Source organism: Geotrypetes seraphini, chromosome 5 (genome assembly GCF_902459505.1).
Source record: "Geotrypetes seraphini chromosome 5, aGeoSer1.1, whole genome shotgun sequence".
Classification (NCBI taxonomy): Eukaryota; Metazoa; Chordata; class Amphibia; order Gymnophiona; family Dermophiidae; genus Geotrypetes; species Geotrypetes seraphini.
In genome coordinates, this window is record NC_047088.1 from 70,055,434 (window position 1) to 70,071,293 (window position 15,860).

General features: G+C 39.7%; 1 protein-coding gene across 5 annotated transcripts in view; it reads right to left on the reverse strand.

Moving 5' to 3' along the window:
• CSTF2 (cleavage stimulation factor subunit 2) overlaps positions 1-15,860 on the reverse strand; it is a 114,923-nt gene that overhangs the window by 98,228 nt on the left and 835 nt on the right. For 4 of the 5 annotated variants that reach the window (XM_033945520.1, XM_033945518.1, XM_033945522.1 and 1 more), the window contains exons 2-3: positions 10,368-10,446; positions 7,307-7,476 (exon numbers count right to left, since the gene is read on the reverse strand). In XM_033945520.1, the coding sequence (XP_033801411.1) occupies positions 7,307-7,476; positions 10,368-10,446 (249 nt within the window). The remainder of the gene's footprint in view (positions 1-7,306; positions 7,477-10,367; positions 10,447-15,860) is intronic. The other variant, XM_033945523.1, reaches the window with a different exon arrangement.

Below are 15,860 nucleotides of genomic sequence, written 5' to 3' on the forward strand. Positions count from 1 at the left end.
ATCGCGCTGAGGAAAGGGATGCTACCAGTGGTGTGCCTCAAGATTCTGTTCTTGGGCCTGTTCTTTTTAACATTTTTTTTTTTTTTTTAATTTCTTTATTCATTTTTTCATATTACAACAAGTGTATCAGAAAAATACATATAATCTTATAAACACACACTTGATTTTCCTTCATGAATACTTTAAGTACAATATATCATATTTATATTCATATTTTTATAATGTTTTAGATAATATATAAATCATTTAATATGTATGACAAATATAAATAAAATAACCCCCCCCTTCATATTTCAGAAACTCTAACCTAATACTTAAAAATACATTAAATTAATTTATACATATTGTAAGGTAAATAAAATAATACCCACCCACATCCCCACTTATCAAATCTCTTATTATGGGAATATGTTATTAATCATTACAAAAATCTGCCAATGGTCTCCAAATCTTCAGAAATTTACCAAAATAACCTTTCTGTGTTGCTATTGTGTGCTCCATTTTATATATATGGCATACCGAATTCCACCAAAAATTATAACTTAATCTGTCATAAATTTTCCAGTTACATGTTATATGTTGAATTGCTACTCCAGTTAATATGAATAAAAGTTTATTGTTATGTGATGAAATTTGACTTTTTGCTCTCATTGTTGTACCAAATAAAATAGTATCATAAGTCAAGGCTACTGGATTGTCCATCAACCTATTTATTTGAAGCCAAATTGATTTCCAAAATAATAATATATATGGACAATAGAATAAAAGATGATCTAATGTCCCAGCCTCAAGATGACAGTGCCAACATTTATTAGACTTAGAACTATCTAATTTTTGTAAACGAACAGGGGTCCAAAAAGCTCTATGCAAAAGAAAAAACCATGTTTGTCTCATAGATGCTGATACTGTACATCTTATCCTCCAAGACCAAAGTCGTGGCCATTGAGATGCATTAATTTGATGCTTAATCTCAATGCTCCAAATGTCTCTAAGACCATGTTTTGGTTTTTTATTTACAAATCCAGATATTAATTTATACCACATTGCGGCCTGGTGACCAGTAGAAGCCACCTGAAAGCATAAGAATTCTAGGCTATGATAATTGTTAAGATTTTTCTATTCAGGGAACCCCGCCTGAATGGCCTGCTTCAATTGCAACCATCTAAAATATTGTGATTTATTTAAACCAAATTTATGTTGCAATTGTGAAAAGTCAAGCAGTTTGCCATTAGTTATTACATCCTCTAAAGTACGTATTCCTGCCAACATCCAATGCTTCCAAATGATTTTAAAACCGCCTATTTTGATCTTGGGGTTTAACCAAATTGTTTGAATTGTTGATTTATTTATTGAAATAGGAGTCAGACTACTTATATACCTTAAAGTTTTCCAGGTATCAACAAATATTTTATGATCTTTATATAACCTTGGCATTTTGATACTAACAACGTGACCAAGACGCAATGGAAACATAAGTCTCCATTCTAACCAGAATCAATCTGGAATATCGTCAATGGGCTCTGGGAGGATCCAATACATACCTTGTCGCAAAATATAGGCTTGATGGTACCTATAAAAGTTTGGAAAATTTACCCCGCCCTCCGCAATAGGCCTTTGCAAAGACACTAAAGCAATTCTAGGAATTTTTCCCAGCCAAATAAAATTGGTTAGGACCCTATTTATTTTTTTATAAAAAGATCCCTGAAAAAAAATAGGTATCATACCCATTTGGTAACAAACTACAGGTAAAATCATCATTTTAACAGTTTGTACTCTCCCCCTCCAAGATAAATGTAAAGGATTCCAATGCTCACACATTTCTGTTACTAAACTAAACTAAACTAAACCTTGGGTTTATATACCGCACCATCTCCACGAATGAGGAGCTCGGCACGGTTTACAAGAAGAAAGATGAGAGAGGAACTACAATGGAGAGATTAAAGAGTTAGGTGTAAAGGGGGAAGGTGAGAGGCCTAAGAGGGGGGAAGTGTTACAGTTTTGAGAATAGCCAGGTTTTTAGGTGTTTGCGGAAGAGTTGGAGAGAGCTTGAGGTTCGGAGAGGGGAGGGGAGGTGAGGTTATTCCAGATCTCAGTGATTCTAAAGGGGAGGGATGACCCAAGTTTGCCTACATGGGAAATACCTTTTATGGAAGGGAAGGATAGTTTAAAAATTTGGGAGGATCTGGAGGAAGTAGGGGTTGGGGAGTTCCAGGATAGAGGGATAACGGCAGGAAGGATGCCATGTAGGATCTTGTAGGCCAGACACGCACATTTGAAGTGGATCCTGGGGATTACTTTTTGTAATAAATTTTTTTCATTAATTTTCATTGTATCATCCACTGTTTTTGCAATCCAAATTCCTAAGTATTTAATACCGTCCTCCTTCCAAATGAAAAAAAATGGATCAAATAAACCTTTTGTACAATGTACATTTAGTGGAAGAACTTCTGATTTATTCCAATTTATCTTGTAACCGGAAAATTTTCCAAATTTTTCAATTAACTCAAGTAAACATGGAATGGTACTTTCTGGATTCCTCAAATAAAGCAAGATATCATCCGCATATGCCGATAATTTATATTCCCTATCTGAACGGGGAATATCTTGTATCTCCTTTACCTGCTGAATAGCTAACAACAAGGGTTCCAAAACAATATCAAAAAGCAAAGGAGATAGTGGATAACCCTGTCTAACTCCTCTCTGCAGATTAAAACGTTCTGAAAATGTATTATTAATATATAATCTAGCAGTAGGGGAGCTATACAACGTTTTAATTATTTGTATAAATCCTGAACCTATACCAAACCAGTCCATTGCCTGATACATGAATGTCCATTCCACTCGATCAAAGGTCTTCTCTGCATCCAAAGAAACAGAAAAGGCCGGATCTTTCATGGCTTTTGTCAAATATATGAAAAAACAGAATTGACCCACAGTCTATGTTCAAATTCAAGTATAATTTTGAATTTTGGTATGTTATTTAAAGGAAAGGATTGAAAGGAATAGAATCAGTTCAATTTAGTAGTCATAAATCCACAAATGTGGAAAAAACCTTTAAACTTAAATGTCATTACTCCCATGGACATTCAGTATGAGCCGTAAGAAAGGCGCTCGATATATCTCAAAGGCTAACCTTGCGATGACTTGCATCATCCAGACTTTTGTCTGGGTTAAAGTCACTGCCTCATACATCATGTTTAGTCCATGATAAGGGAGAAAAAGACTTTAGATGTGGAAAAAATAATGTGTGAAAAAAATTGAATAAATAAATCACCAAACTATCCCTAACAATCCTTACTCATAGAGTGAAACCACATAAATCACAAAATCTCCCCAAGGCTGGTATAATAAAATGTTAATGGCTAAAATTGCCTGTGCTCCAATATAATGTCCATATCTTGATAAAGTGCCTGTGTTAAATCAACGGACAAAAAAAATAGTGTCAAAAACACCCCAAAAAAAAGGAGAAAACTCGAAAAATTATGTGAAGCATAAGAAAAAAGAGTCCAAATGTGTAAAATCACAAACTCAAAAAGGGCTAGAAAAGCACCTTGTGAAAAAACTATGACAAACAAGTAAATCCTGGGCGTACACTGGTCGAATTTTAAATCAAGTTCTTCAAAGACCAGAAGTTCTTAGGTGGATTGAAAAGAACTGCAGATGGTAACACAGTAGAAAGAATGTTGTAATTCCCCCTAATTGTGCACTAGCCCCAGAGTTTTTGAAAAAATGAGTACTAAGTCAAATAAATGATACTTAGCTTCGAGTATTGAAAGAAAAAAGTGTCCAATGTTAATCTCCACTCGACGAAGCTCCGTTTCGTCGCCTTCATCAGGAGCGGGGATCCGGAGTAGTAGAAAAGCGACAGGCTGAAAATAAGGCTGTCAGCTGCTTGGGCGATGGTTAGACATTAAAGCCATCAACCTCTCTTAGTGAGGAGCGGTTCCAAATGATTCCATCTCCTCTGAACAAAGTAAGGATTGTTAGGGATAGTTTGGTGATTTATTTATTCAATTTTTTTCACACATTATTTTTTCCACATCTAAAGTCTTTTTCTCCCTTATCATGGACTAAACATGATGTATGAGGCAGTGACTTTAACCCAGACAAAAGTCTGGATGATGCAAGTCATCACAAGGTTACTACCTGAGCCTTTGAGATATATCGAGCGCCTTTCTTACGGCTCATACTGAATGTCCATGGGAGTAATGACATTTAAGTTTAAAGGTTTTTTCCACATTTGTGGATTTATGACTACTAAATTGAACTGATTCTATTCCTTTCAATCCTTTCCTTTAAATAACATACCAAAATTCAAAATTATACTTGAATTTGAACATAGACTGTGGGTCAATTCTGTTTTTTCATATATTTTGGACTGTATTGGCCACAAAGTCCTTTAGGGTTTTTAGTGGTTTGCTATTTTTTGTCAAATATAACATATGAAAAGCAAGTCTTTGAGCAACGAATCCTGTTTGATGCATACCTATAATGAAAGAGAGAGCTTTAGCCAATCTTAAAGCTAATGTCTTAGCTAAAAGTTTACCATCTTCATTGATTAAGGAAATAGGCCTATAATTTGAAACCAAAGTGGGATCTTTATTTGGCTTGGGCAAAACTATGGTTAAAGATTCTGCCATAGTGCCTGTAATACAACCCTTAGTTAGTTGAGTCTGGTATACATTTAATAAATAAGGTAATAGGGTATTTTGAAAAGATTTATAGAACTCTACTGTATATCCATCACCACCTGGAGCGGATCCTACTCGAAGGGATTTCAAAGCTATTTCTAATTCTTTTAGTGATATTGGCTCTTCTAAACTTCTTTTTATATGGTCTTTAAACTTCTTTTTATATGGGTTTTTTAACATTTTTATAAATGATACTGCTGAAGGGTTATTGGGTAAGATTTGCCTCTTCGCGGATGATACCAAAATCTGCAATAGAGTAGACACCCCAGATGGTGTGAATAACATGAAGAAAGACCTGGCGAAACTTGAAGAATGTTCTGAAATTTGGCAGCTAAAATTTAATGCTAAGAAATGCAAGGTCATGCATTTGGGCTACAAAAACCAGAGGGAACGGTACAGGTTGATGTTATGAGTGAAAATGCGTGACAGCTCCCACTCTGTCGGATCCAAGGTTGTCCTGCTGAAAAAATTCACTTGCACATTCAAATTTCCTGAACTGGGGGCAAGGCTTACTGCTAAGGCACCTCTACAAAATTTTTGGGTAGGTGGAGGCTAGGGGGAGGGACCCAACACGAGACCCGCCAGGTTTGACACCCTGAGGTTGGACAGACCCCCAAACAGGGCCCACCCAAGATCAGTCCGGCACAAAAATGGAGACTAGGAGCCCTAAAACAAATTCCAACAGTCCTAACAAGGGGAGATGGGTACAGCTCACCAACACCTGCTGGAGACTGAGAGCAGACTGAAGTATATAGGGAAGAGACAGCTATTATGTACCATACCAAAGTTTGGTCTCAGTCTCCACCTGCTGGTCATGATGAGCTATTACCCATCAGTAAACTGTAATGGTCTATCAGGTGCTACAGAACATTAGTTTTCTCCAAATAGTGGAGGACTCTCCACACATCCAATTTGTGCAAGATCCAATCCTTTCACGCTGATCTCGTGGTGCAGAAGGCAGGTAAATGAACCTCTTGATTGACATGAAAATCAGAAACCACTTTCGGCAGAAAGGAAGGGACTGTACGGAACATAAGAATTGCCGCTGCTGGGTCAGACCAGTGGTCCATCGTCCCCAGCATTCCGCTCTCGCAGCGGCCCCTAGGTCAAAGACCAGTGCCCTAACTGAGACCAGTCCTACCTGCGTACATTCCGGTTCAGCAGGAACTTGTCTAACTTTGTCTTGAATCCCTGGAGGGTGTCTTCCCCTATAACAGCCTCCAGAAGAGTGTTCCAGATTTCTACCACTCTCTGGGTGAAGAAGAACTTCCTTACGTTTGTACGGAATCTATCCCCTTTCAGCTTTAGAGAGTGCCTCTTGTTCTCCCTACCTTGGAGAGGGTGAACAACCTGCTTTTATCTATTAAGTCTATTCCCTTCATTATCTTGAATGTTTCGATCATGTCCCCTCTCAGTCTCCTCTTTTCAAGGGAGAAGAGGCCTAGTTTCTCTAATATCTCACAGTACAGCAACTTCTCCAGTCCCTTAACCATTTTAGTCTCTCTTCTCTGGACCCTTTTGAGTAGTACCGTGTCCTTCTTCATGTACAGCGACCAGTGCTGGGTGCAGTATTCCAGGTGGGGGCATACCATGGCCCGGTACAGCAGCATGATAACCTTCTCCGATCTGCTCATGATCCCCTTCTTAATCATTCCTAGCATTCTGTTCGCCTTTTTCGCCACCGCCGCACATTGCGCAGACAGCTTCATCAATGAGTCTGTTATGCACAGAAAAGGCTCCTTACACGAAAGAGCCTGAAATTTTGAAATAAGTCATGCAAAGACAATAGCCACTAGAAAGACAGTCTTGATTGTCAGTTCCAAAAGAGTAGCATCCTTCAGCGGTTCACATGGGACTTCCACAAAATCCTACAGAATATTAGAATTCCATGCAAAGGAGGACACAAATGAAGCACCCCTCTGAGAAATCTGGTCACATCTAGATGGGCTGTCAGCAAACAGGAGGTGGCTCTATCTTTCTCTCAGTAATAGGAGGAGCACATGGTGAGAAAAGTGTTGGATTTCTACAAACACTGGATCACAGCTACATATTGACCATCTCGAGCATAGAACCTGGAAGGGACATACCATAAATAGAGGATACAAAGTTGTTTCATAGTGGACTGGCTCTAAAGGCACAGTGAAATTCAGTGCTCTCTTACCTCCACTTGCAGGCAGATGGGCAAAACCCACAAGTCCTGAATTGATCTGTGCCACGCTAAGGAACTGTTTATTAATATAAAAAAGCTGCACCAAAGAGCCTATAATAAGTTGACTTGACATGGGTCTCTGTTTCAGCAGAAATGCCTGCATCAGGAGTCAAAACATCTTTAGAGTTCTTAAATAGGATAAAAATGTCCTCAATAACAAGTGCAGAATTACATAAAAACTCTGCTATTTTGGATAACCTGATGACCCAAGGCTTTCCTTACCTATGCATATTTAGACATGAGAAAACTAAGAGACAGCTAAGAGAGAAATTCTCCAACCAGTTGCAACTATTCAATCTTTAGCTACAGAGGACTAGGATATGAGTCAGCATGCTACTGGATGTTATCACCTGAAACAGAGATGATTAGTGGGGCCACTACCCATTTATCCACAACTTCTACTCACTCTTTAGCTCTTCTTTGTTTTTTTCACTGGCTGCATTGTCCACACGCAGTGCCCTTCCACTGAATTCACGCCCATTGAGGTTTCGCATGGCACTGAGAGCTGTTTCTTGGTCTTGGTATTCACAGAATCCATAACCTTTGGGTTTCCCAGTCTCCCTGTCATATACTAACCTGAATACAGTGAAGAAAGGAACACATTACACAGGCCAACAACAACAAAAAATTCTTGGTGCCTTGGGTTTTTGACCTGTTCCTGGGGTTATTTGGGGCGCTGATCCAGAAAATTGCACTGGATAGACCACATCAGCTCTAGTTTCTTAGATATGGTTATGGGAAACAGGACTGTGGAGTCGGAGTCGAGGAATCAGAGACAATTTTGGGTACTGGAGTTGGAGTCATGGGTACCAAAAACTGAGGAGTTGAAGGATTTATCTACCAACTCCACAGCCCTACCAGGGCTGTGGAATTGGAGTTGGAGTCGAGGAGTCGGAGACAATTTTGTGTACCTGGAGTCAGAGTTGTGGGTACCAGAAACTGAGGAGTCGGAGGATTTATCTACCGACTCCACAGCCCTGATGGGAAAGTAGATATGCCTTTGGGATAGAGCCAAACATGAACATTGGGCAAATAAAGATTGGCCGCCAAAGGAATATATGGTGAATGGAGGACAAAATGTAATTAATGAACCTTTGGTAGCATGAAATAGAATCATGCTGCCACCATTACATATAAAGCCAGGCCTGAAGAAACAATTTGTAAAGACTTTAAATAAAGAAAGTTCATGCACTGAATATATAGCGCATATGTTACCTGGATTTACCATGAAAAAACTGAAGTCAGGAATTTTCGATGGTCCACAGATCAGACAACTTATAAACGACCCACATTTCATAGCATCAGTGAATGAAATTGAATCATACACCTGGTCTTCATTTGTTCTTGTGAAAAACTTTATTGGCAACAAGAAGGCAGACAACTACACACAATTAATAGAGGATATGTTCTATCATTTCAACAGGCTTGGCTGTAACGTGAGTGTTAAAGTCCATTATCTACACAGTCACTTAAGTGAAGAGCAAGGTGAAAGATTTCACCCAGACATAAAAACAATGGAAGCTAGATGCCAAGGAAGATTGGATGCGAACATGATGGCAGACTATTGTTGGAATCTTATACAGAATAGACCTGGCAGATCTCACTCTTGGAAATCTTACAAAAGGAGCTTCTTGTATGTCGAATGACTGGAAAGTTTGTATCATAAACTTGTGCTTTTGTTGTGAAATAAGTAAATTTCATGCTGTACACTTTTCTTTTAATTTTTAACGTTTCCTTCATGCTTAAAAGATATTAATTTAAACATTACATTAAAATATCCTGATTTATTTAATGGGTGAGCAAACTGAAGAGTGGTATATGGCAGTGTTTCTCAATTTCTTCAAGTCAAGTACCCCCTAAGTCTAACAAATAACTGAGTACCATACCCAAGCTCCGCCCTGGACCCACCCAAACTCCACCCCTGACCCCACCCCCATAATAATAGTACTAATTGTAATGCAATTTCTTCCATCCATTTTTCATATACACACAATATAATCTTATTAATATATAATGGTAACCACAAAATTAAAAAAAAACCACAAAGCACACTGTATGCAGAGAAAATTTTAATTATCATTTGCATTTGGTTGGTTTTTATTTCAAAGAGGTCAAGGCAGATGACTTTAAAATATGCAATGTCACCTCAGTAACAACTACAGAAAACCAGACAAATATAGTGCAAAAGAAAGACAGCAGATATAAATTCTCAAAACTGACACATTTTGATCACTACATTCAAAATAAAATCATTTTTCCTTCCTTTGCTGTCTGGTGATTTCATGAATCTCTGGTTGCACTTCATTCTGACTGTGCATCCAATATTTCTTTCTTTCTGCCTCCTGCATGCTTCCTCTCCTCCAGACCTCATTCCCTTCCCCAACCAACATCTCTCTCTGTCCCTCCATGAGTCCAACTTTTCTTCCACTCTCTTCCACCCCTACTGACAACATGTCTGCCTCTCTCTCTCAATGTTCTTCTCTCATTCCCTTCCTTGCTGCAAAGGGAGTGGGGAAAAAGAGAGAGAGATCCAGGGTGCATCTCTCCCACTCCCTCTACTGCCACATCCAACATGTCTTCCTTCTTTCCACCAGTCCAACATTTATTTCTCTCTGCCTTCTACATGCTTCCTCTCCTCCAGTCCTAATTCCCTCCCCCAACCAACATCTCTCTCTCTCCCTCCATGATTCCAACATTTTACTCTCTACCCTTTCCCCCTTCCCTTGATTATGACATTTCTCCTTCTCTCCTTTCTGCCCTCCCCATCCATCTCTCTCTCTCTCTCCATGAGTCCAATACTTTATGCCTCCTGCACGCTTTCTCTGTTTCTCCTCACTCCTTCCCTCAAGTGTGACATCCCTCCTTCCCACCACCACTCACAACATGTTTTCTCCCCATGCCCCATTTCTCCCTCTCCTCCACACCATGTCCATGTCTCATCACTCTTACTCACCCTGCAACAGGTGTATTTTTTATTTTAATGTAAAGGATAATTTAGGGGGGACCATGTGTGTGATCTGCTGGGGAGGGTATTTTTGGCACCAATTTTGGTGCAGATCTAAAGAGCTTCTTTGTTGCTGACCCTAATGTTACCATTAGCCCACAGTCATTAAAAAAATACAGTGGGAACACTTATTGATACCTATTTTGCATGTAGTAAGGGCTTTTGAGGTATTTCTGCACTAATTAGTGTGCAGTAATATGGATGTGTTAACTGAACAGCCTTGATATGTTCACTGTCTCTCCCACACAAAGAAAAAACAACTCATTTTTAGCATGTATAGATCTGAAACTTACCACAGAACACGAGAGCAGCTTCAACAGTAAACCTTTTTAAGCTGCTGTAAGAGTGTGCTAGCACTTACTGCAGCTTATTAAAAAGATCCCATATGCAGTTATTTTGTGCATATGTACACACAGAGGTATATACTTCACTCAACATGGAAAATAAATAATTACATTCTCACCGGAAACTGACGACAGGACCAACTTCAGAAAAAATGTCCTTCAGTTGCTCTTCTGTTGCTTCATATGGAATATTCCCCACTTCAGGTCACATAATAAAAAAAAGAAAAATGCAGGTGTCAAATTTAGTGATTAAGGCCCAAATTTTCCAGAATGGACCACCATTTTTCAGTGTGCTTTCTGGCTTAGATAACTCACAATACTTCTATTTTGATTTCACTTGGCTTTACAGATCAAGTTGAGACTGCACTCCAATTAACTTTTCAGTTGGTGTTACACCTGTAAGCTATTTGTACTGGGGACTTGAGAGGCAAATGATCTGTGATGCAGGAATATCAGAACAAACAGCAGACCAAACAAACATATGAAGAAAAATAGTTTAATCATAACAAAACATGTGCGTGATGTGGCCACATTTCACCCGAATGCTGTCAGAAGCAAGAACTGTAGGCAGAACAATAAAATCCAAATAAAACAGACATTCATAAAAATCAATAAGCCCATAAACATCAGCTAAATAGTAATAAAATCATTCTGTAGAAACCAAATCACATTATATCAAATAATAAGAAAGACTAAAAGAACATACATATATACAAAAAAATGCAAATATATAAGAAACCCATGCATATAATAGAATGAACAGTGGGCAGAACATAAGAACATAAGAACATAAGAAATGCCATCTCCGGATCAGACCTTCGGTCCATCAAGTCCGGCGATCCGCACACGCGGAGGCCCTGCCAGGTGTACACCTGTCGTAATTTATAGTCCACCATATCCTTACATGCCTCTCTTAAGGAGATATGCATCTAGTTTGCTCTTGAAGCCTAGGACGGTCGATTCCGCAATAATCTCATCTGGGAGGGCATTCCAGGTGTCAACCACTCTCTGAGTGAAGCAGAACTTCCTGACATTAGTCCTGAACCTGTCCCCCCTTAGCTTCATTACATGTCCTCTAGTCCGTGTCAAATTGGACAACGTAAATAATCTTCTCTGCTCTATTTTGTCGATTCCTTTCAGTATTTTGAAGGTCTCGATCATATCCCCACGCAGTCTCCTTTTCTCAAGGGAGAATAATCCTAGTGTTATAAGTCTGTCCTCGTATTCCAGTTTTTCCATACCCTTCACCAGTTTTGTTGCTCGTCTCTGCACCCTCTCCAGCAGTTTTATATCCTTCTTTAGGTAGGGAGACCAATGTTGGACGCAGTATTCCAAGTGTGGTCTGACCATTGCCCTATAAAGCGGCATTATAACTTTCTCCGATCTACTCGAGATTCCTTTCTTTATCATGCCCAACATTCTATTTGCCTTCTTTGCCGCTGCCGCGCATTGTGCCGACGGCTTCAGGGTCCTATCTATCAGTACACCCAGGTCCTTTTCTTGTTCACTCTTCCCCAGAGTTGCACCAGACATTGTATACTCGTATTCCTTATTCTTATTTCCTAAATGCATTACCTTGCATTTCTCCACATTGAACTTCATCTGCCATTTCTCCGCCCATGTTTCTAACCGACACAAGTCGCTCTGGAGTTTCTCTCTATCCTCATGCGATCTGATCGCCCGGCATAGTTTTGTATCGTCTGCAAACTTGATGATCTCACTGGATGTTCCTTCCTCCAGATCATTGATATAAATATTAAAAAGGATCGGCCCAAGTACCGAGCCCTGGGGTACACCACTAGTCACTTTCTCCCAGTCGGAGAACTTCCCATTTATGCCCACTCTCTGCTTTCGGTTTTCCAGCCATTTGCCTATCCATCTTTGTATATCCCCCTCTATGCCATGGCTTTGTAGTTTCCTGAGAAGTCTTTCATGTGGAACTTTGTCGAACGCTTTCTGGAAGTCCAAGTATATTATGTCCACCGGCTTCCCACTATCAATTTGCTCGTTCACGGTCTCAAAAAATTGGAGTAAATTCGTCAAACATGATTTCCCTTTCCTGAATCCGTGTTGACTGGGTTTCATCAAGTCGTGTGCGTCCAAGTGCCGGACCATGCTATCCTTGATCAGTGCTTCAACCATCTTGCCGGGGACAGACGTAAGACTCACAGGTCTATAGTTGCCCGGTTCCCCTCTTGATCCTTTTTTGAAAATTGGGGTGACGTTCGCTATCCTCCAGTCGTCCGGTATCTGTCCAGTTCTGATTGTCAGGTTTGCAAGTTTTTGCAATAACTCTCCGATTTCAACCTTCAATTCCTTTAAGACTCTCGGGTGAATTCCATCCGGTCCAGGGGATTTGTCACTTTTAAGTTTGTCGATCTGATAGTATATCTGGTCTAAGTCCACTTCAACTGTGGTGAGGCTGTCTTCTATTTCTCCTGCAAACACTTTCTCCGCTTCAGGTATTGTTGAGGTGTCCTCCTTCGTAAAGACGGACGCAAAGAAGGAATTTAGTTTGTCTGCGATTTGTTTATCTTCCTTGATGTACCCTTTTCTTCCCTGGTCGTCCAAGGGTCCGACTGCCTCTTTTGCAGGTTTTTTCCCTTTCACGTATCTAAAGAAGGGCTTGAAGTTTTTGGCCTCCTGGGCTATTTTTTCCTCATATTCCTGTTTTGCATCCCTCACCGCCTTGTGACATTTCTTCTGATCATCTTTATGTTTGTTCCAGGCTTCGGTTGTCTTTATGTATTTCCATTTTTTGAAAGAGTCCTTCTTTTCTTTTATGGCTTCCTTCACCTGTTTGGTAAGCCATGCCGGTTCTCTTTTGCTCTTTGATCTCCGATCTTTGGAAATCCTCGGAATGTAGAGATCTTGTGCTTCTGTGATAGTATTTTTCAGTAGGGACCATGCCTGATCTACCGTTTCAAGTTTGTCCACCTTCTTTTCGAGTCGTTTTTCTACCATGGCTCTCATGCTATCGTATTTACCCTTTTTAAAGTTCAATGTGGTGGTTAAGGTTTTGGCATGTTTCCCTTTCCCGATGTCAAGTTTAAAGTTAATTACATTGTGATCACTCGTTCCCAGTGGAACCATGACTTCCACTACTGTTATCGGTCCCGTGAGGCCATTTAGGACCAAGTCCAAGGTGGCGTTGCCTCTTGTCGGCTCTTTTACCATTTGTTCCAGGAAGATGAAAAGAGTTTAAGAGGAGTAAGTAAGTGTGCTCAAAAATTCCTAATCTTGAATATTACTCATAAATATGTGCAGGGAACTTAAAAATGTGATAAAAGTTCACATAGATTCAAACAAAAACATACACTTCTCTCTAGAGTTTTTGGACTTGTTACCCTCTTAATACTTCTTGTTTTATTTAGAAGTGGTTTTGCTCTTTTTAATGTGTTTTTGTGATTTTTGAAATTAGATTTGGCAGTTTAAATATCATTTAGAAAGAGTGATTTTTGACCCTCTACTAGACATATAAACCGTCTGGCTAGGAAATTAGGTTGATTTGCTGGAGACACAAGTAAAGGATTGCTGCAGGATTGTATGTGCTTCATAAACCGAGAGAGGAATTATTTTCACTCTGGGTGGTTTTTATTGTTGCTGTGCTTCCCTCAGATGTGGAAGAGACTGCTGGAGCTAGCTTTGATTTACAGACATCTTTTTTTTTTTTTTTTTTGCTATTTGTGGGGAATACAGTAGAATCTCAGTTAACTTGGTCTTGGTTAACTGGCACTCAATCAACTGGCAAAAAAAAAGCTGGTAGGAAAAAAGAAAAAAAAAGACCCCTGAAGCACCAGTGGAAGCAGTCCTGAGCTGCAAACCCCCCCCCCCCCCCAAGCACCAAAGAACTACAAGTAGCGGCAGTCCTGAGCCATAAACCCCATCTCTCTTCCAACCCAAAGCACCAGCGTCCTGAGCCACAAATCCTCCCTCAAGCCCCAAAGCAACTGATAGAAGAATCCTCCTCCCTTCTGCCCTGAAGCACCAGTGCGGCAGCAGTCCTTTTATCATTTTTTGTCACCCTTCACTGTACCTTTTCTAATTCCGTTTTATCTTTTTTGAGATATAGCGACCAGAACTGCACACAGTATTCGAGGTGCAGCCATACCATAGAGCGATACAAGGGCATTATAACATTTTCATCTTTCTTTTCCATTCCTTTCCTGACAATTCCTAAAATTCTATTTGCTTTCTTAGCAGCCACCACACACTGAGCTGAGGGTTTCAACATATCCTCAATAATGACACCTAAATCCTTTTCCTGGGCAGTGATTCTTAACATAGAACTCAGCATTACATAGCTATAGTTCGGGTTCCTCATTCCCACATGCTTCACTTCGCACTTGCTTACATTAAACATCATCTGCCATTTTGACGCCCAGTCTTCCAGTATCACAAGGTCCTCTTGCAATTTTTCACAATCCACTTGCAATTTAACAACTTTAAACAATGTTGTGTCATCAGCAAATTTAATTATCTCACTAGTTATGCCCATCTCTAGATCAATGATAAATATGTAAAAAAGCAGTCCTAGCAGAGACCCCTGGGGAACTCCACTATTTACCCTTCTCCATTGAGAATATTGACCATTTAAATCAAATACACAATATCAACCAGTTCCACCTTTATCTACATGCTCATTCACCACTTCAAAGAAATGCAGTAGATTGCTGAGGCAAGATTTCCCTTGATTAAAACCATGTTGGCTTTCTCTCATTAATGCTGAAGGGAAAAGCTTCAGAAATTACTAGGAAATCCTTCCACCATAACTATGAAGGTTGAGCTCACAATGACAACTCACCCCCCCAACTTCTATCATTGGCATAAAAAACCTTCAGTGTCAGTTAATGATCAAGTCTTCAAAAACTGTAGTTATGCTATGTCTCAGAAATAACATTAAAGCAATTAGAAAATATTTGAACTGCTCATCTGTGCTTCAGGTAAAATAATTGCAGATCCCTTATCCTATCTGATGGTGGCCATTGTTTCGCAGCCTTACGGTCATGAATGAATTTTGTCTCAATAGATCCTGACAGTCCCTGATGCAGCAACCGCAGAGTCGCAAAATGATGGCCACCGTCAGATAAGAACATAAGAATAGCCTTTCTGGGTCAGACCAATGGTCTATCAAGCCCAGTAGCCCATGTTCATGGTGGGCAATCCAGGCCACTAGTACCTGGCCAAAACCCAAAGAGTAGCAACATTTCATGCTACCGATCCAGGGCAAACAGAGGCTTCCCCCATGTCTCAATCACAGACTATGGACTTTTCCTCCAAGAAATTGTCCAAACCTTTCTTAAAACCAGCTACACTATCACTCTTACCACAACCTCAGGCAATGCGTTCCAGAGCTTAACTATTCTCTGAGTGAAAAAATATTTCCTCCTATTGATTTTAAAAGTATTTCCCTGTAAGTTCATTGAGTGTCCCCTAGTCTTTGTAATTTTTGACAGAGTGAAAAATCAATCCACTTATACCCATTCTACTCCACTCAGGATTTTGTAGACTTCAATCATATCTCCCCTCGTCCATCTCTTTTCCAGACCAAAAGAAACAAAGAGTGAGCTGAGTATGCCACATAAAATTGATCTATAGACTTACACATTTCA